This window comes from Pseudonaja textilis, chromosome 2 (assembly GCF_049901715.1).
Source record: "Pseudonaja textilis isolate UNSWEBS1 chromosome 2, rPseTex1.2, whole genome shotgun sequence".
In the NCBI taxonomy this organism is placed as follows: Eukaryota; Metazoa; Chordata; class Lepidosauria; order Squamata; family Elapidae; genus Pseudonaja; species Pseudonaja textilis.
The window spans coordinates 4,733,883-4,754,030 of NC_141991.1; the positions used below are offsets into that span (position 1 = coordinate 4,733,883).

The following is a 20,148-nucleotide window of genomic DNA, read 5'->3' on the forward strand; positions in this document are numbered from 1 at the left end:
GGGAGCAAGGAACAAGGACAAATTGTTGCCATTTCTTCACCAGAACTGTAGCAAACTTAAACTTTGCAGCCTTGTATGCTGTATGCGAATGATCAGTGCATGTTGTGTGATGTAATGCATTTGTGATAGGATGTTAACAAAAATTGCTATGTTAAAAAAGATTGCTTCTAATAAAAGAGGGTTTCGGAGTTTGCTCTGGGCTCTCATCCCGGGACAACCTTGTGTTGTGTCTTTTTTCCATGAGAGACCACCACAGAAGTATCTGTATTTCTCCAAGGAGGAGTGGTTTCAACTGGATGCTGACCAAAAAGAGCTCTACAGAGAAGTTATGCTGGAGAATTCCAGGAATCTGGCTTTTCTGGGTAAGAAACCCTGTCTGTGTTCAGAAACATAGAGAAGTCATGGGGTTAGATGCAACCAGGTGTGTTTTTAATATATAAAATAGCACTTTTTAAATTTATATACTGCCCTATATTACTTTTTAGTGCAGGTAACCTTCGAGTTACAACAAGCCATTTAATGAGCATTCTAAATTATGACAGACTAATACCCCCCCAGCCCCCCCGAAAGCTACATATCACCCCGCTTCAAGGTTAAAATAAAATGGTGGCTGTATTTGGGCTGCTACTGCATAGCCCAGAGACAAACTGCTTTTCTTTTTTTTTTTGCTGCTTTAACAAGCTCCACAAAATGTTGAAGCTTTCTGCTGCATCCAGAAGCTTCTGCAACACTGGGCCAACTTCCCTTAAGGCAGCAATGTGAACCAGTTTGTGTGGCAGTGGCCATTTTGTCTGTGCCTATTTTGGGGTGGGAACAAAATGGCGGCTGTATTTGGGGTGCTGCCACATGGCTCGGAGACAAACTGCTTTATTTTGCTGCCTTAACAAGCTCTGCACAATGCTGAAGCTTTCTGTTACATTCAGAAGCATCTGCAGCATTGTGCAGATCTCTCTAATACAGCAATCTGAATCATTTTGTGTGGCGGCGGCCATTTTGTCTGTGCCTATTTGTGGGTGGGAACAGAATGGCAGCTGTATTTGTATAGTTGCTGCATGGCCCAGAGACAAACTGCTTTGTCTTGCTGCCTTAACAAGCTGAGCACAGTGCTGAAGCTTTCTGCTGCATCCAGAAGCTTCTGCAACACTGGGCCGACTTCTCTTAAGGCAGCAAAATGAAGCAATTTCTCTGGTGGCTGCCATTTTGTCCCACCCACAAGTTGAGTGGCTGCCTCTCTCTCCCCATCCCAATTTGCCAGAATTCTTCAATGCTTGAGCTTGCTCCTCACATGCCCATCACAAACTCCACATTTATTTTCTGAAGCTCTCTGGACCTCATGTTGTAGAAAAAGGACAGAGCATGTGTCCTGGTGCTACATGGTGGCAAATCCAAATGCGGCCACCATTTTGTCCCACTCATTTGTGGGTGGAACAAAATGGCAGCCACCAGAGAAATTGCTTCATTTTGCTGCCTTAAAAGAAGTCGGCTCAGTGTTGCAGAAGCTTCTGGATGCAGCAGAAAGCTTCAGCATTGTGCTCAGCTTGTTAAGGCAGCAAGACAAAGCAGTTTGTCTCTGGGCCATGCAGGAACTATACAAATACAGCTGCCATTTTGTTCCCACCCACAAATAGGCACAGGCAAAATGGCCGCTGCCACACAAACTAGTTCAGATTGCTGTATTAGAGAGATCTGCACAATGCTGCAGATGCTTCTGAATGCAACAGAAAGCTTCAGCATTGTGCAGAGCTTGTTAAGGCAGCAAAGCAGTTTGTCTCCAAGCCATGTGGCAGCACCCCAAATACAGCCGCCATTTTGTTCCCACCCAAAAATAGGCACAGACAAAATGGCCGCTGCCACACAAACTGGTTCACATTGCTGCCTTAAGGGAAGTTGGCCCAGTGTTGCAGAAACTTCTGGATGCAGCAGAAAGCTTCAGCACTGTGCGCAGCTTGTTAAGGCAGCAAAACAAAGCAGTTTGTCTCCGGGCCATGCAGAAGTAGCCAAAATACAGCCACCATTTCGTTCTCAGCCACAAATGGGTGAGGACAACATATTGGCCACCGGACAAAATGCTTCATTTTGCTACCTTAGAGAGGTCACCATCCACAAACTATTGTGCAGAGTTTCTTAAGGCAGCAAAACAAAAGCAGCTTGTCCCTGGGCTGATTGGTGGGCAACCAGAATGTTGTTGCCATTTTGTTGATGGGACAAAACGGCTGCCATTTTTTGGACCGTGTCATGTGTCTGCACAAAGAAGGAAATCATTCCAGTGCTCTGGAAGGCCTCAGAGTTTGGCCTGCTGGTGGAGTAGAAGCCCTTTTGGGACCCAAGGCACAACAAATGGAGTATGGGGTGACTTGGAGGTGGTGGGGCTTAGAAGGGCAAGGGCAAGTGAGCCTGGGCCTGTACTAGATCTCCAACATCCTCCCCCACCCAGGGAGCACTCCACTTGCTCCACTTAACAACTAGAACATTGGTTTTATGTTTCATCAGAGAGAACAGGAATAGGAGGGTCATTAGGTTTTACGTGCAACATCAATAAGTGGTTCCCATTATGGTTGTATCTCAAGGACTGCCTGTAAATAAAGCAGCGGATCTAATCCTCCTTCCATCTCCTATTTTTCTCTATAACAACCACCTTGTGATATGGTTGAGCTGAGAGAAACTGGCCCAAAGTCACTCAATTGGCATTCATGCTTAAGGCAAAACTAGTCCTTGGGGTTTCCAGTTTGGGGCCTTAATTACTAGCCCAAACTGGCTCTATGCAACAAAGGAATTTATTGAAAGGAAAATTGGAACCCTGCACAGGTATCCCCTTTCACAGAAGTAAAATTGTTTTCTTTCAAAGTTCCTTCTGCTCATCCAACACAAAATATTTATTTCCATGAAAGAAACAATTGGCAAAAAAAAAAAAGCTCATGACCATATTGGTTGGAAACATGCGAAAGAGGTCTTCATCTTGAAGTGGGTAGACAGCAGCTAAGATGATGATGATAAATTTTCATGCCGTAGAAGTTTCTAGGAGGAAGTTGTGGGTTGGGCTGCAGGCAGGAATGGGATGGCCACCCTTTAGCAAATTTCTTCCTGCCTTGTATTCACTCCTGAGCCTAGTCATTGGGTGCTGAATGGCTGCTATTCAAGACCAGATGGTATTGAACACCAATTTGGTGTATAAAATAGTATTGTTCTTTGACATGATCTGACGGTGGATGAAACAACTGACTGGCATGTATAAGCAAGACCTGGATGTGCCCTGAGAGAGATCTTCCTTTCTCAGAAATGGGGTCACTTGGGCACTGAGTTTGGCATCATCCCAAATTGGAGGTGGGGAGCTATTCCCATCCAGAAAGTCCTGTTGGTTTTCAAAGACTCTGCTCTGCAAACAAGTAGAAATGAGACTTTCATTGAAATTGGGGAGCTGGTGGGTAAGTTGCTGCCCCTGCATGATATAGTGTCCAAAGCATTTCAGGAGTTTATGACACCATGTGACTGATGCTGGTCATCAACACACTGGTAGTCAAAGATTAGATCAGGATTTTATCTTAGGTTCATCGTGACACAATCCATTCCTGACATATGAACTTGGCAGGAGCCCACTTGGAAATGCATATTTGGTAAAACCTTTGTTCAGATCTTCATATTAGTCAACAAAGCAGCCAAAATATATTGATCAGATAAATCCCAGGAGAAAAAGTTTGATCTTTAATCATTTCCATGGTTTTCTGACAATTTTCATTTTGCTTTTTCAAGGCTATAACGGGCAAGAGAGTAAGAATTGCAAGGAGGAACGTCAAGCAATCCATTCGAAAGGCAGAAAAGGGAAATTTTCAGATCAGATGCAACCAAAGAGTGATGAAACAAAGCAATCGCAATGTGGAATTAAAAAAGGCTTTCCTCGGGTCAGTCAACTTTCTAACCATACAATCACTGATATGGGAGAAAGATCATATCAAAGCATGGAGTGTGGAAAGAACTTTAATACATCAGATCATTTGATTTTCCATAACCAAACACATTTAGAAGAGAAACCAAATACCTGCAGGGAGTGTGGAAAGATCATCTGTGATAATCACTCCCTTAGAAGACATCAAAGGAATCACAAAGGACAAAGACCTTATAAATGCATGGAGTATGGAAAGGCTTTTCCTCATAGCAGTAGTCTTAATTCCCACAAGTGGAACCACACAGGAGAGAAGCCATATCAGTGCATGGAATGTGGGCAGAGCTTTAGTTGTAGAAGTAGTCTTACTTACCACAAGAGGACCCACACAGGAGAGAACCCATATCAATATATGGAGTGTGGAAAGAGCTTTAGTTGTAGTAGTAGTCTTACTTTCTACAAGTGGATCCACACAGGAAGGAAGCCATATAAATGTGTGGAATGTGGAAAGGGTTTTAGAAAGAATTGTGATCTTACTTGCCATAAAAGAGTGCATTCGGGGGAAAAGCCATATCAGTGTAGCGAGTGTGGGAAGACATTTACTCAGGATAGAAATCTTACTTCTCATAAAAGGATATATAAAGGAGAGAAGCCATATACATGCATGGAATGTGGGAAGAGCTTTACCAGAAGTAATTCTCTGATTGACCATAAAGCTGTCCATGCAGGGGAGAAATTATATCAATGCTGGGAGTGTGGGAAGAGTTTTAGATACAGAGGTGATCTTACTAGACATAAAAAGATTCTCAACTCGGGGGAGAATCCCTGTCAATCCAGGGAGCGTGGAAAGAGCTGTGACAATAGGTCCATTGTAGAATGGAAAAGTATCCCCACAAGGAGAAAAAAAATCTTACTACGTGGAATGGGATTTAGGAGTTGTATTCTTATTTTCTACAGAGGAAAGCAGCCCTATCAATGCAGGGAGTGCAGGAAGAGCTTCAATACAAATAGTTGTCTAAAAATCTCATGCAAGGGTCCGTGTGAATAATAATTCAAATAAATACCAAACCTACTTTGATATGCCCGCACAAATTACCTTTCTAATCCAGATCAGAACGGGATGAATCCTAAATCATAATTGTGGTTTTTACTAAGTAGGAGGTTGTGAAGAAAAAGTAACAGTCGGGATTAAGGGAATTTAACTGCCCTGCCAGCAATGTGTCCTGCCTATTAGTTAATAATTGCAGATTCCCCAATTGTTTGTTGGAATTCCCATCTGAACAATATACCCCTGCTGTGTCTCAGAATTAGTTGATCAGCATTTCTCCCTTTAGACAAGATGTGTATAATCATCCCTTTCTAGAGTTCAGGTTGTTTTTCCTTTCCTTAATCTTGTTACAATCTAGGTTTCCCCCCTTGCTTCTCATTATGAAACCAAACTACAGCAAAAGCCGGGAAAGAAATTTTATTGATCCTGAACTGGAAGAAGCAATTCAGAGGCGGTCTCCTATCTTTTGTTTTGTTTTTTCTTTCTTCCTTCCCTTGTTTTGCTTTATGTAAGAGTGAAGAAAGGATTTAAAGTATGTTGAGATCACAGCCAAGCGTCAGCTGAGGAAAGGGATTTTTGGAAACTGTGGAAATTAAGTTAGGACAGTCACTCCAGGAATGGTGGTAAATATCCACATTTGAAAGGGAATAGGAATAATTACCTCATGGGGATGAAAGTAACTAAATTTGAACTGGGAACATATCACAGAATCCTCACCACAAGCCTGTATAAATGTATGGAAATGGAAGAAACTTCAGAGGAAAAACTCTGAAAAGAACTATGATTTAGAAGTCCAACAGATGGACATGCAAAGGGCTTTTCTCCAGTGAAAGTCCCCAATTCTGATTTTTCTCCAGAGTGGTAAGGACCCAGACAAAGATTAAAATAGATTTTCTTTTTTACATTTACCTAAAACCTTAGATTAAATTAATTAAATAATATTGATATGATTATTTTTGAGTCCTATATTTAATGAACTTTGGGTCGATTGCAAATTATGAACATGAGACATTTGGAGGGGCCTGCGTGAGAGTTTTGGAATCTCGTGCTAGCTTGAAAAGGCTACTTAACAGATGAGCAAGTGGAGAAGCTCAGAGGAAACTAATATGCCCAAAGACCTAAATTTACAGCAGGAGACAAGAACCTCAAGTCTCAGATCCTATCTTGGTACCCTCAATGACACTGTCCTCCCTCCGTCTGAACACTCGTATCTGGTGCCGGGGTTCTCTTTGACTGATAGCTTCTATTCCAAGGGTGTCAAACTTGATTTCATTGAGGGCTGCATCAGAGTTGTGTTTAATTGGGGGAGGGGGAAACGGAGTGGATGTGGCCAGCTCAATGTCAAACGTGTCGGGGCACCTGTAATGGCCCAAGTGCACTGCCAATGAAAATGGGCTCCCAAGCTCTGTCACACCCCTGTTGGAATCTGATTCCGAGGGGGAGGTTGAACAGCTGACATGGAGTGGGAGTGTGGCTGTGAAGGAAACTGGGGAAGGGCACAGTCCGGCTGGGCAATCAGGAAGACCCAGGGCCACCTCTTCTTCATCCTACGGCATGCAGGGAGGAACGGATAAAGGAACAACATGGGTTACAGGGGAGAAAAAGGCCCTGATTTCCTTCATTAGCTGCAGCTGGGAAAACAGGATATAAAGGGTGTTTGTGCACAGCACCTTGCTGGAAGCAAGGCATGCATTATCTTTGTCAAGTATTATCTGAGTTCTGGTGTCCTCCCAATTCTGTGTGTTTCATTATCTTTTGAAGTCTGCAATTCCTTATCCTGCCCTGTCTCATTAATTGCTGCAGCGTGGTTTGTGTTGGTTTTTATAATTTATATGTACTTTGGGTTCGGAGTGGATTTCTTCCCTTTAAAAACTGTTCTTGGGAGAGTTTTTTCTCCAGTCGATGATAATTGGACATTGGGGGACAAGTTGGAGGTATTAAAGGGACTTTTACCTACTTTTGTGACTTTGTTGCTTTTGTGCCACGCCTCGGGTCATCACATTCTGTTTTTGGCTGCAACGGCCTCCTGCAACCCTCTGCCCACCTATAATGGATCTCAAGCTCAATTTTCTCTGCCAGAAGCACTGTGGGCCACTCCTACACTGTTCTCAGGGCCCCGCGGGCCAGATCTAAGTAATCCGCGGGCTGGTTCTGGGCCCCGGGCCCTGAGTTTGACACCCTTGTTATATTCCATTTGAAGTCATGGCCCTTTTTCTCCCACTGGGATGAAAACATTGTCTGGCAGATCCCAGAAAAGTGAAAGAAGGCCCCCACCAGCTGGAACTTGAACCCAGGTTCCAAGATTGGGAACCATATATGATGACCTTGTATCCATGGCGCAGTTATTTTGAGATCCTGTCTTAAATTCTATGTCTTCATTCTTTCCCCTGCCTCTGAGATCTGGATGGGCACCAAACACTTAAGGAATAATGTGCTTTTAACTCATCTGATGCTGCAGACACCAGGATGGCATGGAGGCAGGGGTGAGATTCAGCCGGTGTAATAACCGGTTCGGTGAGTGCACACTTTGCGTGCATGTGCAGCGTTTGAAAATCATCTTTTCCTGCAAGCCCTGTGTGCAGGGCGCATGCAGCAATCAGCTGTGCCATGCAAAGCAGCTGAGGTTGAAAACGCAAGGAATAAAGGACAGCCTAGAGCCCGGGCAGGTGGGTGGGCCAAACAGAAGACCAGAAGATCGTTCGAGCGAACCGGTTTCCTCTCAGCTGATCTTCAGAACTACCAGTTCGGCAGAACCGATAGAATCCCACCTCTGGATGGAGGGCAAAATATATGGGTTTGGTCGTTGAAATCTATACCGATAATAGATAATCAGAATTGGAAGGGACCTTGTAGGTCATCTAGTTCAACCCCCTGCCCAAGCAGGAGACCTTACACCATTTTTGACAGATGGAAATCCAATCTCTTCTTGAAAGTCTGAAGTGATGATGCTGCCACAACTTCCGAGGGCAACTTCTGTTCCATTGGTTGATTGTTCTGTCAGAAAGTTTCTCCTTATTTCCAGGTTAAATCTCTCCTTGTTCGGTTTCCATCCATTGTTATTTGGCCTACAGGTGCTTTAGAAAATAGCTGGATCTTTTCCTCTCTGTGGCAGCCCCTCAAATCTTGGAAGACTGCTATCCTGTCTCCCCTGTTCCTTCTCTTCACTAGACCAGCCAAGCCCAGTTCCTGTAACCCTTCTTCATATGTTTTAGTCTCCAGTCCCCTAATCATCCTGGTTGCTCTTCTGTGTACTTTTTCTAGTCTCAACTTCTTTTTTTATAGTGTGGTGACCAAAACTGGATGCAGTACTCTAGGTGTGTGGTCTTACCACATCTACGGTTGCTGTGCTGCAGTGGTTATCAAACTTAGCTAATGCGCAAAAGTTTCCTGGTTTGAAACCAGGCAGAAACGGATCTTTTCTCTGCATTGCAGCCATTCCAGGCTCCAAGCAAGTACAGGAAATGGCCGACTTCCAATCCAATCTGGAAAAGGAGGTCCCAGAATTTCCTCATTCTGAGAGCTTCCATTTTGGGAGGATGCTGTGGGGATTGGCTTTCTTCATCCCCTGCTTGATGGGAGTGGGGAGGTCCTCTTCCTCCTTGTTGGAGGCTCTGGGCATCAGCTTTGGACCAAAATGGCCTCTTACCTCTGGGACGTTGAGGAAAGTGTATAAGCCTATCGTCCTCTAGGCCAGGGGTCCCCAACCACCGGTCCCCGGACCAGTACTGGTCCATGGATCATTTTTTACCGGGCCGCAAAGCTTGGGTGCTGCCATCTTGTTTCGACGGCGCTTCCGGGTTTTCGGTTGGAAAGCGGCGTTTGGGTACTCGTGCCTTAGTTTCGTCGAAGTGGGGGGCGGCTTCGAACGAAGAGCCGTCCCGATGGTGGTGGAGTCTCATGTTACTCAGGTACCAGTCCGTGGAAGAATAAACAATCGTGAAACCAATCCCTGGTTCAAAAAAGGTTGGGGGCCACTGCTCTAGGCCACCAGAGAGATACCACATGCAGCAAGTCAGCCTGGAAGGTAGAAAGCCTAACAACCTGGGCATCGATGGGTGCTGTGAGAAAGTTTTGAGGAAGCGTCTCCACCCCTCCCGGCCCTCCTACCTGAAAAGCCTGGGTGGTGGGGCAGGGGTCTCTGTGCAGGCCACCAACAGTTGGAGGCTTTCAAGCAGGGAGAAAGTGAAAGTCTCAAAGGAAGGGACGCGCCTGCTTCCTTGCAAACCTTCCCACTTGCAGAACCTGAGCCTGCCCCTTCTAAGAAGAAGCTGGAGAGATGAAAGCCACCTCGTCTTTCCCTGGTGGTCTAGTGGTCAGGATTCAGCGCTTTCACCGCTGCGGCCCGGGTTCGATTCCCGGTCAGGGAAAGCTTTTACTTCCAAGCCTTCAAGCATCCTGCAGGTGGAATTTTCAGGGAAGCTTGTTTTCATGACAAGATAGGCTGAATTGGCCAGAAAATTGCCCTGCCTCTCCTTTCTCTTTCCTCCCTATCCCACTCCATCCTCTGGTCCTAGTAGGCTTGATGGCCTCCATGCAACCAGCCTGCCTTGGACCTTCAAAAAAGGCAGTTGATTACTGCAGGTATTTCCGAAGCTGCTTTTTTCAGGAGGCAATTTTGGACTTCCTTGTTTTTCTCTGAAGACGTTTTCACTTCTTATCCAAGAAGCTTCTTCAGCTCTGATTGGACAGTGGGGACTGGATGGATTTATATTCCTTGCAGACAGCTGGTGATTTGCATTCTTTTTAGAGAGTCACTGATGCCACTTGGAGCTTTGTCTGTGTCTTCAGGGTCACAGAGGTGGAGGCAAGCGACATCCCCTATCTCCAGTCTACAACACAATCCTTTCAACAATTCCAAGGAGGCTTCCCACCTATTTGCACTAATTGGGTGACCTGGGGGACATTAACAAACCTCCAAGTGGCCTCAATGACTCTTTAAAAGGATGCAAACGACCAGCTGTCTGCAAGGGATATAAAAATCCTTCCATTCCCCACCATCCAGTCAGAGCTGAAGAAGCTTCTTGGATGAGAAGTGAGAACGTCTTCAGAGAAAAACAAGGAAGTCCAAAATGGCCTCCTAAAAAAGCAGCTTTAGGATAACCTTGACCTGGATGATTGAGAATCTCCACAGACAACTGCAGAAATTGCAAGAGACTTGGAGGGTAGAAAGCTGCCTGTCAGGGCTCCAGCAGTTACCCCCATTTAAATCATTAATTTTGAGCCAAACTTCCAAAACTTAAAGAAGATTTATTAAGAGTAAACATGCCGGCACTGCCTTGGTTGTAGCCGACGCTGAGACACCTAATTCATTGTCACCCTCGACCCTGGTTTTCCCCCCACCCCCTGGGTGTATCATAATTCATATTCTCCAATGGGACACATCCATAGCCAAGAGTCATCAATCATACTCTCCACTTAGAATTTTGTGCGGCAGAAGTTTCAGTCACCTAGAAACTATCTTTGAAAACATTTATGGAATGCAAGCTGCCCACGGCTTCCCCCCTTCCTTTCTGTTGGCAACTTTTAAAAGATCATAGAAATATTTTATGAGTTGAAGCTGAAACTGCCTATGATCCACTGGGGGGAACAGGTGGGTGACAGCCTTCAAATAGGTTGAGGTGGAACAGTATGGCACGTCTCTGGAGCGCAAGGAGCAGTGGTGCTATGCTAGCGGTTCAGCCCGGTTCATTCGAACTGGTTGCTCCAAGGATCATCTGGGAGCAAACCGGTTTGCTCGGACAATCAGCTGCTGGGCCTGCCTGCCCACCTGGCTCTATCCTGATCTTTATTTTCCTGCTTTGGAAGTTCAGCTGCTTTGCGCGTCAGCTGTTGAACACCCAAGGGGAGCGCAGGATTGCAGGAGAAGGTCAGCAGGAAACCCTTTCCACACGTGCAAAGCACGCCCACCAAGTCACACCCGCTGAACTGGTGGTAAAACAATTTGAATCCCACTACTGGGAAGGGGTCATGAGGTCTGGCCGTTGAGCAGCTGTCCCAATTATCCTGCTGCGCAATCAATTCTCCATAGGAATGCACCGCCATTTCTAAAGATTGAAAAAGAATGTCCAAAATATCTTTCCAGTCTTGTTCTTCCTTTTTATATTTTAGATATTCAGTTTTAAATTCATCCAAAAGTGGTGCCATTATAAAGAGGAAAAAAATTTCCCAAAACAACCACCCGAGTGTTTTTAAACAAAGAAAAAAAAGTTTCCCAAAAGATGCAAAGTCACCAAACAATCCACATAGACTATTTCATTTAGCACTTTTTCTCTTCTTCCATTTCTTTTTCTGGGGTTGCTATTAAATCACAAAATTCCAATTATAATATGTCTTTTGAAGTCTTATTAATGTTCAAATGGCTCTTTAAAATTCTAGGCAGTCTGCTCCTTATTTTCAACTTTCACTTCAATTTTTTTCCTCTCCCTTCCCACTCACAGCAGAAGAAAACATTTTCTTTAAATATTTAGAAATCCATATCCCTTTGGCATTAGCACAGTCTTTAGCATTTAGCATACCTTCAATGCGGGTTTCTGATTTCTCTCAAAGCTGTTCCGTTTGGAAGGAGAGTGAAAAGAAAAAAAAGTTTTCCCTTTGATATCCATTCGCTGCTTATTCAGTCTGGGAACAATGTGTCTTTAGTAGGTGTTAAATACCAGGATACCTTCACTGTTCCTTTGTCCCGGTCAGCAAAATCAGTTTCATTTCTTCACAAACCCCTCCAGCACATTCCTTTTCCCGGCTGGGCTCTTCTAAATGGCGGCCGAGACCGCCATTCAGTTGCCATCGGAGAGGGAGATTTTGCCGGCTAGGGAAGAGAGATGTGATGTCTCTCATCCCTGCCAGAACCCCCCAGTCTTCACCACCTTCTACAAAGGTGGCCTAGCCCCGAAGCCAAATGGCTCAAGGCACTCAGGCAGTGAACACAGGCAGAAACCGTGCATAGTCACGGAATCCTGCCTGCACTGAAGGACCACAAGCCGGAAGTGTCCAGAGAAATATTTTTGAGATGACACCTGGTTTTCTTTTGCCAGTAAGTCTTCCAAATGTAACTGCTTTGTCCAGTGAATTCTCCTGCAGGACATGGCCAAAGTGAATGAGTCACAGTTTCATGATTTTGGCTTTTAGTAACGTGCCTGATGTTACGCACTCCAGCCTTCCCATTGTACGATGGCTGAGAGGGAAAAGTGCTGGACTGTGAATGCCCGATGCCTAGGATAGCAAACCTATGGCACACATGCCGGAAGTGGCACACAGAGCCATCTCTTCAGGCATGTCAGCCATCACCCATAGCTCTTCCAGTTTCCGGCACACACATGCATGCCAGTCATCTGATCTTTGCGTGCGTGGGAACACCGGAAATCGGAAGAGCAGCTCCCCGGCATGCATGCGCATAGTGGGAAGCTTAGCTTCTGGTTTCCGGCACATGCATGTGCGCTGGGCAGATGGTCTTCATGTGTGCATGCTGCTCTTCCGGTTTCCGGTGCTCCACTGCGCGCATGCGTGTGCTCCCATTTCGGCGCTCAGTGCTGAAAAGATTCGCCAACACTGCCCTATGCTATCCGTACCTGGATTTGCATTGCACCCTCATTGGCAAGAATGGGGATCTCAGGAAATTATTTCGACATTTTTCATTCCTGCTGAAAATGCAAGATGAGGTCCACGGCAGCCACCAAGAGCGTGGCTCTTTTTCTCTCATTGGAAACGGAATCCAGGATCAAAACTCTTGTGTAGTGATGCTGCCTGCACCTCCTAGAAGACCAAAAGGTGGAAGGAGACATGCGCCAGCCGGGACTCGAACCTGGGTCACAAGGTTGGAAACCCTGCATGATGCCCCTACACCACTGGCACAGCTGTTGAGAGTCTGTCTCAAGCGAAGCAATATTTATATCCAGGGTTTCTCTTTTCCTATCTGATGGCGACAGAGGGGAACACACTGTGTCTTGTGACCAAGGTATTCAATTGCTGTCTAGCCAGCCCCAGCTATGGATGCTCAGGAGGCCTGTGCCAGGTCTCTGTGGCGCAATGGGTTAGCGCGTCTGGCTGTTAACCAGAAGGATGGTGGTTCGAGCCCACCCAGGGACGGCCTGCTTGATGAGTTGACCGATAATAGGTGACGGTTACAGAATGTTTGTCTATTGGGTTGTTTATCTTGGAACTGCAGTTCCCATCCTCTTTTTTTTTTCCTGCCAGATTTAAATATTCAGCCATCTGCTTCATTAACTCTGTGCTCTGGAGAACGGATGTCTCTAAGGTATAACAATCCTTTAACCCAGGGGTCCCCAAACTTGTCAACTTTAAGACTTGTGGATTTCAACTCCCAGAAATCATAGCTGGCTGAGGAATTCTGGGAGTTGAAGTCCACAAGTCTTAAAGTTGACAAGTTTGGAGACCTCTGCTTTAACCTACCTTATTCTGGAAATAACTGTCTGGAATGGCCAGCTAAAGATATGGGTATGCTAACTGAGAGGTACCCATACCTCTGGTTTATGTGGTGTAGTGGTTATCACGTTTACCTCACAAGCAAAAGGTCCCTGGTTCGAAACCAGACAGAAACACTTTTTTTTTCTCAGCCATTCCAAGCTCCAAATAAGTGGGAAATGCCTTCCCCCGTATCCAAAGATCAAGAAGCATCCCACTTTTTATTTTCCCTTATCCAAAAGAGAATGACTAAGCAGAGGATGCTTGTAAACCATTGACCAAAGAAGATTAGTCATCCTGAGCCAAACGCTAGAGAATAGAGGTCTTAACATGTTGGAGTTTGCAGCAGAAACTCACGTCCACAAAACAGACAGATGACTGATTCAGCAGGATCATTAACTTCTTTATAAACATATTAATATGGGTAAAGTTTACAATACCATTTGTAGATATTTTTCAACGTAACATAACAGAAAGTAGCAAGCGGCAGCTCAGAGCAGATATCTAGTTTCAGTCAGTAAGCAAGGCTAGTTTCACTTTCAGTTCTCAGCAAAGCACACAGAGCCAAACCATACCCAGGCTGTGAGCTCCCATTGGCTGGTCTGTTGCCCCGCTTGCTGACCTCTGTTAACCATGTCTCTGCCAGTTAATGAATATACCCTGACGTAACAGTTTTATGGCTTCACATTCTGCAGCAATAAAGAAAAGTTGCAGTTTTCAATTCCTAGACTGTCCTGGTCAACATCTAAACTTGGGTGACAGGAGAGTTTAAATTCATCAACTTCTGGAACTGGGCTTAGAAATGTGCTGTTTTGACAAGCTTGATGTGCTATCCTCCTTGGCTCAGTGGATCATGGGTTACGTTCCCCACTGCAGATGTGGAACATCCACGCTAGATTTCAGGATGGTGATAGGGAACCACCATTATGGTAGGGATTCAGCCAAAGTAGAGGTGGTATTCAGCAGGTTCTGACCAGTCCTGGATAACTGGTAGCGGAAATTTTGAGTGGTTCAGAAAACCGGTAAATACCACCTCTGACTGGCCCCATCCTCCCATCAATTCTCTGCCTCCTGAGTCCCAGCTGATCGGCTGCATCTCCTTTGGTTGCCCTGCACAGGAGAATGGAGCTGGAAAGCAGGTTAGTGGGGTAGGGTGGGAATGAGGATTTTACAGTATCTTTCCCCTGCCACACCCACCAAGCCACACCATACCACCAAGCTATGCCCACATAACCGGTAGTAGAAAATTTTGAGTCCCACCACTGAGCCAAAGCAGTGGTGGGATTCAATTTTTTTTACTACCGGTTCTGTGGGCATGGCTTGGTGGGTGTGGGAGGGGAAAGATGCTGTAAAATCTCCAGTCAGAGGTAGTATTTGCTGGTTCTCCGAACTACTCAAAATTTCCACTACCAGTTCTTCAGAAGTAGCCAGAATCTGCTGAATACCACCTCTGAGCCAAAGGTTTTACAACACAGCTTTGATCGTAGCTAGGAGTACTTTAAAATCACTACAGGCAATGAGTGGTTAAGTGCAGGGACAATGAAGGAGGATTATGTGAGTATTTGTGTGTGTCTGTTTGCTCGCTGATTCAAGAAGCCTTTCTTTTTTCTAAAGAGTCCCTTCTGTGTAAAACAGTTGATTCAGTCATGTTGTCTTTGCAAAAAAATAAAGAAAAGAAAATTAAGAACAGTGCTCGGCAGGATTTGAACCTGGGATACAAGATTGGCACTCTTGCTCGATTCCACTTCCCCACTGGCACAACCATACAGACCTGGTTGAAGAATGCTTTCCTTTCAATGGACAAGAGGACCTGGGAAAGAACCAATTGGGAGCCAGCCCTGAGTTTGCTGACATCTGGGAGTCTTTTCTGACACTTGAAATTTGGAGAGGAGCAGAAAAGGACTCCCATTTCCTCCTTCTTCCTTGTTGCTCAGATCCAGACCATCAAGATCCAGATTACTATTCTCTTCCGGTTCTCTTGCCTCTCTAGGGACTGCAGTCCTCCACCATGAAGTGGAGAGATGAGGGCGCTGGGGTGCTGGAGTCTCCCTTCCCTCTTCCCAGCCACAAAGGTTTGCATCTTGCAAGTATCCCAGGAGATGAGCTCTGGAAGAGTCCCCCTGTCAGAGTATGTTCATGAGCCAGAGCAGAGTTTAGTAACAAGGTCAACCAATGAGAGCTGAGTTGAGGGCTGAAACTTAAAGAGAGAATCTGGGCGTGGTTTATCCGAAAACTAGAGCTCTGCTCTGAACCTGTAGCATGTCTGCTTCTGTTTGAGTTTGGTCCATGTTGGAGAAATCTACAACTGGTATTGTAAAATTTACTTTATGTGTTTATAAAGAAGTGAAATGAAACCTCAGCCATCTGTGTTTACGTTTCTGATGCTGAATTTACGCTGCAATACTCTGAACCATGTTCCTTTGAAACAAATGCCTCTGAGCCAGCCCCTGCCCTACAGGTTGTCTGGTCATGGAAAAAGCCCAGCACGTGGGCCACTGCTTTGCCTGAGTTCCAGGAATGCAGCAGCCTAGTTCTTCCTTCCTCACATGCGAAATGTCAACAGGGGCAGGGAATCCACTCTTTTAAGCCAATGAATTCTGTCCACAGTTTTGCAATGTTAATTCAGCACCAGAAAAATAAACACAGGTGGCTGATGCTTCATTGAACATCTTTATAAGCATAATAAGTAAATTATACAAACTAGTTGTAGATTTCTCCAACATGGACCAAACTCAGACAGTAACATATTGCAAGTAACTTCAGTAGCTCAGAAAGAGACATCATTTTCACTTTAGTTCAGCAAGCAAGAAAGAGGAGAGAAGCATTTTCATTTCAGAGCTCAACATAACTGCAGAGTTGCAGAGCTTAATATAACGCCATGCCTAGGCTACTTCTAGTTTCAGTTTCCAGCCTCGGCTACTTCTAGTTTCAGTTTCCAAACTGTCCTCATTGGCTGATTTAGTTGTTATGCCTATTCATTGGCTGACCTTGTTACCATCGTTAGGAAAGTAAGTTACCGAACAATTATTTGGGTTGGAAAATATATAAAACAGGATAGACATTTTAATACTGTATCTTTAAGAAAATGCAAAGAACAGTAATTGGGTGTGGTTTCTCAAACGGCCATAAGATGGAGCCAGAAACCTGGGTTGTTTAGTCTTAGTCTCAAAAGAGTCTCAGAAGAGAGTGTGTCTCGGTGAGTCTCTCTGTTTTCCTTCTGTTGGAGAGTTGCTGGTCCTCCTAATTGACTGTTATTCCTGGATTTGATGTTAGTCAGATACTGAACTGTTTTTGATACTGGGCTTTGTTATTGGATTATCCCCAGACTGAAAACTGACTGATTTTACCTGTGAATGACTTTGGACTGTGTTTGAACTTTGCTTAAACATTTCTGGAAGTAAAAACCTACATTTACTGTACAGTGTATCTGTGTGCTCTCTGTGTATTATTCAAACACTCCTTTCAAATACGTCTCCCTGTATGCGCTCATTCTCCTAACGGGGAATTACCTCAACAACCATGCTCTATTCCAATTCATGAATATACTCTGACAAATTCCAACAAAATCTCTTTCACGGCTGGCTAGCTGGGAAACAAGCCTTGAAAAGCTTGTTCTGACCTAGGCTTCACAAAATGGCACACACCCCCTTTTTTTATTATGCTTATGTGAATTCCTCTCATTCACACTCAGAAAAGTTCTGCAAATAGTCTTTCCAGAGTGATTTACAATTACAGAACTTAACAGGCTTGGAGAGTTGCCAGGATGATATCTTCCAAGCGCAACGCTGTACCAGAAAATACTTGGCAAGGAGTCACAAACAAATCTTCACCCTAATTAAATGAACTCCTGCAAACACCACTCCCCTTTCGCTCCTCTTTATTCCTTATGGGAGGGGGCATTCACTGTCTACCTCTGCCTTTGCTCCTGAGTCAGCCCTTGTTCTTTAATGGTTCCCTTCTCCTGGCAGCTCTGCGCATGTGCACATTGGGAACAGGCTCCAGCTGTTCTTCTGCCTCACTGATCTCCAACTCCGAAGGCAGCTGATAACTGTCGGGTGGTCCTGGCCCCATCTCTGCCTCCAATGCAGAGCACTCGTCAAAGACTCCAGGACTGACCCACGTTCCTTCCCAAACTCCTCACTGTCCAAGTCTGCTGCCAACTCCCCTGGCTACTGGTGGGCCACAACAAAGCCACAGCCTTCATCTTCACTGGATCATTGTTCCGAGCCCATCTGATTCCAGCCTAGAAAAACAGGTCTCTGAATTCTCCCCTCTGAGATCCAACACGTTTGGGGTGATTCTGTGGAGAGAGAGGGCCGTCCTTCCCCTTGTCAGCCCCGTTCCTCATTGGATGGAGTCTTGAGGCATTGGCTTTTCACCTTTGGGACGTTGGAGGAAAGCGTGTAAGCATCTCATTCTCCAGGCCTCCAGGGCAGGGGGTGCCAAGAGACAGCTGCCAACTACAGCTGGAAAATAAAGTACCTGGTGACTTTTCAAAGGCTGGAAACTCTGAGAAAGTTTTGAGGGAAGCCACCCCCAACCCCCATCTGACCCTCCTCCTACCTGAACACCTGGGTGAGCAGGACCGGGGCCTCTCTGCAGGCCACCAGCAGTGAGAAAGCCTCAAGGGAGGGAACGATCCTGTTCTACTTGAAACTTTTCCTCCTGTTGGAGTTGATACCTCTTTCCAAGGAGAACTGGAGGGACGTCCTTCCCTGGTGGTCTAGTGGTCAGGATTTGGCGCTCTCACCACCACGGCCCGGGTTCGATTCCCGGCCAGGGAAAGCGTTTGCTTCCAACCTTATCCATCATTATGTAGCTGGTATTTTCAGGAAGGTTCATTTTCACAACAAAGTAAGCTGAACTGGTCAGAAAATTGTCCCGCGTCTGACTTTCTCTTTTTTTTCCCCTTTTTTCTTTCCCCCCGTCTTATCCCTTCTGGTCTTCCTGGCAGGCTTGATAGAGTCTCCATCCAACCAGCCTGCCTTGGACCTTCAAAAAAAAAAGGCAGTTGATGAAAGTTATTTGCAAATTTTAACAAAGCAAATAAAACGTTATTTTATGCAGCATTGACACATTTCCTTATAAACACATACATATCTTTTCAAATTTCTCATTATTTATCCCTTTACTTTTATTCGATTATATTTCTTTTCTATATTTATCTCTTTTATATGTTTTTATTCATTGTACTTATATTTTCATCTGACTTGTTTTATTCTCTTCTATCTTTTATTCTGAATTATCCTCTTCTAACATTCCTCCAAGGTTTTATTAACTCAATCAAGCATAAACACACAAAAACACAAAACATAGAAGCATAAAACTAAAACAACTTTTCTGAAAGTTGCTTAGTCCCGGGTTACAACTCTTCATACAGACACAAATTCAAATTCATATTCATTTTATATACCATTCCATATCTTATTACCATTTTCAATTTTCTATATAGCTTCTCATCTCTTTTAAACTTTCTTAGTTTTATTTTGTTTATCTCATCTCAATTCAAATCATAATATTTATTATTCTTTGTCTGTTCTGTTTCCGGCTATCCATTTATCTTCCTTCTTTAAACAAAACTTCTCCTGTGCACTAATGTTTTAGTTGCTTTGTTAAAATTTACAAATAACTTTCAGAAAAGAGGTTTTATGTTCTTACGTTTTATGTTTTGTTTGTCTTTAAAATTTTGTTTTTTTAAAAAAAGGCAGTTGATGACTGCAGGGAATTGCAGGAGACTTGGAGGATGCAAAGCCGCCTGTGGTCCACTAGGGAGAGAGAGATTGGTGCCAGCTCTTCAAGGAGGCTGAGGTGAAGTCATATCCCACATCTCTGGAGCACAAGGGGTCAAGGGGTCTGGCTGTTGACCAGAAGAGTCCGAGTGGTTTGAGTTCACCCAGGAATACCTGCAGGTACCTTTCCCTTGACAAGATGGCTGATCGGGGGAGCTGATTGACAGCTAAGGCTCTATACTCTGTATGCATGGATTCAAATCCCATCTCAGATGTCACATCTTCCACTGATAGTCATTCTGGGGCTTCAGCTGTGGTTCTCCCCCCAAACCAAAAACAGAGGAAGTCCCTGGGCCCAAGAGAGAGGAAATCCTGAAGTTATTCCTACGTTTTGCTTCCTGCGGAGAAACCAAAGCGATGTCAGCGCCAGCCATCAAGAGCATTTTTCTTCTTCTCCCACTAAAACAGAATCTGGGATGAAAAACGTCATCCGTGGATGCTGCTTCTACTTCCTAGAAGAGCAAAAGGAGACGTGCGCCAGCCAGGACTCGAACCCGGGTCGCAAGATTGGGAACCCTGCATGATGCCCCTACACCACTGGCACAGCGGTTGAGAGTCTGTCTCAAGAGAGGCCTCATTTATATCCCGTGGCTGTTTCTCTCTCATTGAAAACAGAATCCAGGATCAAAACTTCGTCTTGTGATGCTGCCTGTACATCCTGGAAGAGCAACAGAGGGAAGGAGACATGCGCCAGTCAGGACTTGAACCTGGGTCACAAGGTTGGAAACCCTGCATGATGCCCCTACACCACTGGCACAGCTGTTAAATACCTACACAAGGGTCCTGTTTGTAGACTTCGGTTCAGCATTCAATACCATCATTCCAGACACTCTTCTAAGTAAATTAAACCAACTAGCAGTACCTGAACACACTTGTAAGTGGATCATAAGCTTCCTAACAGACAGGAAGCAGCAGGTGAAGCTAGGCAGAATCACACCTGATACCTGTACAATCAGCACAGGACCCCCCCAAGGCTGTGTGCTATCTCCACTTTTCTTCTCCCTATATACCAATGA

General features: G+C 44.9%; 1 protein-coding gene and 4 non-coding genes across 5 annotated transcripts; all 5 read left to right on the forward strand.

Annotated features, from left to right (window-relative positions):
- Positions 1 to 269: 269 nt before the first annotated feature.
- LOC148126599 (uncharacterized) lies at positions 270 to 6,863 on the forward strand. Its single transcript, XM_087928370.1, has 2 exons — positions 270 to 362; positions 3,748 to 6,863. Exons 1-2 carry the CDS (start codon positions 329 to 331, stop codon positions 4,923 to 4,925), a joined length of 1,212 nt encoding a protein of 403 aa, XP_087784496.1. The 5' UTR covers positions 270 to 328; the 3' UTR covers positions 4,926 to 6,863.
- Positions 6,864 to 9,220: 2,357 nt separating this feature from the next.
- TRNAE-UUC (transfer RNA glutamic acid (anticodon UUC)) lies at positions 9,221 to 9,292 on the forward strand. Its single transcript has one exon. It is a non-coding gene; the product is annotated as a tRNA-Glu (tRNA).
- A 3,641-nt stretch (positions 9,293 to 12,933) lies between these two features.
- On the forward strand, positions 12,934 to 13,007 carry TRNAN-GUU (transfer RNA asparagine (anticodon GUU)). The gene has a single exon. It is a non-coding gene; the product is annotated as a tRNA-Asn (tRNA).
- Positions 13,008 to 13,407: 400 nt separating this feature from the next.
- Positions 13,408 to 13,480, forward strand: TRNAV-CAC (transfer RNA valine (anticodon CAC)). The gene has a single exon. It is a non-coding gene; the product is annotated as a tRNA-Val (tRNA).
- A 4,575-nt stretch (positions 13,481 to 18,055) lies between these two features.
- Positions 18,056 to 18,127, forward strand: TRNAE-CUC (transfer RNA glutamic acid (anticodon CUC)). The gene has a single exon. It is a non-coding gene; the product is annotated as a tRNA-Glu (tRNA).
- Positions 18,128 to 20,148: the final 2,021 nt, after the last annotated feature.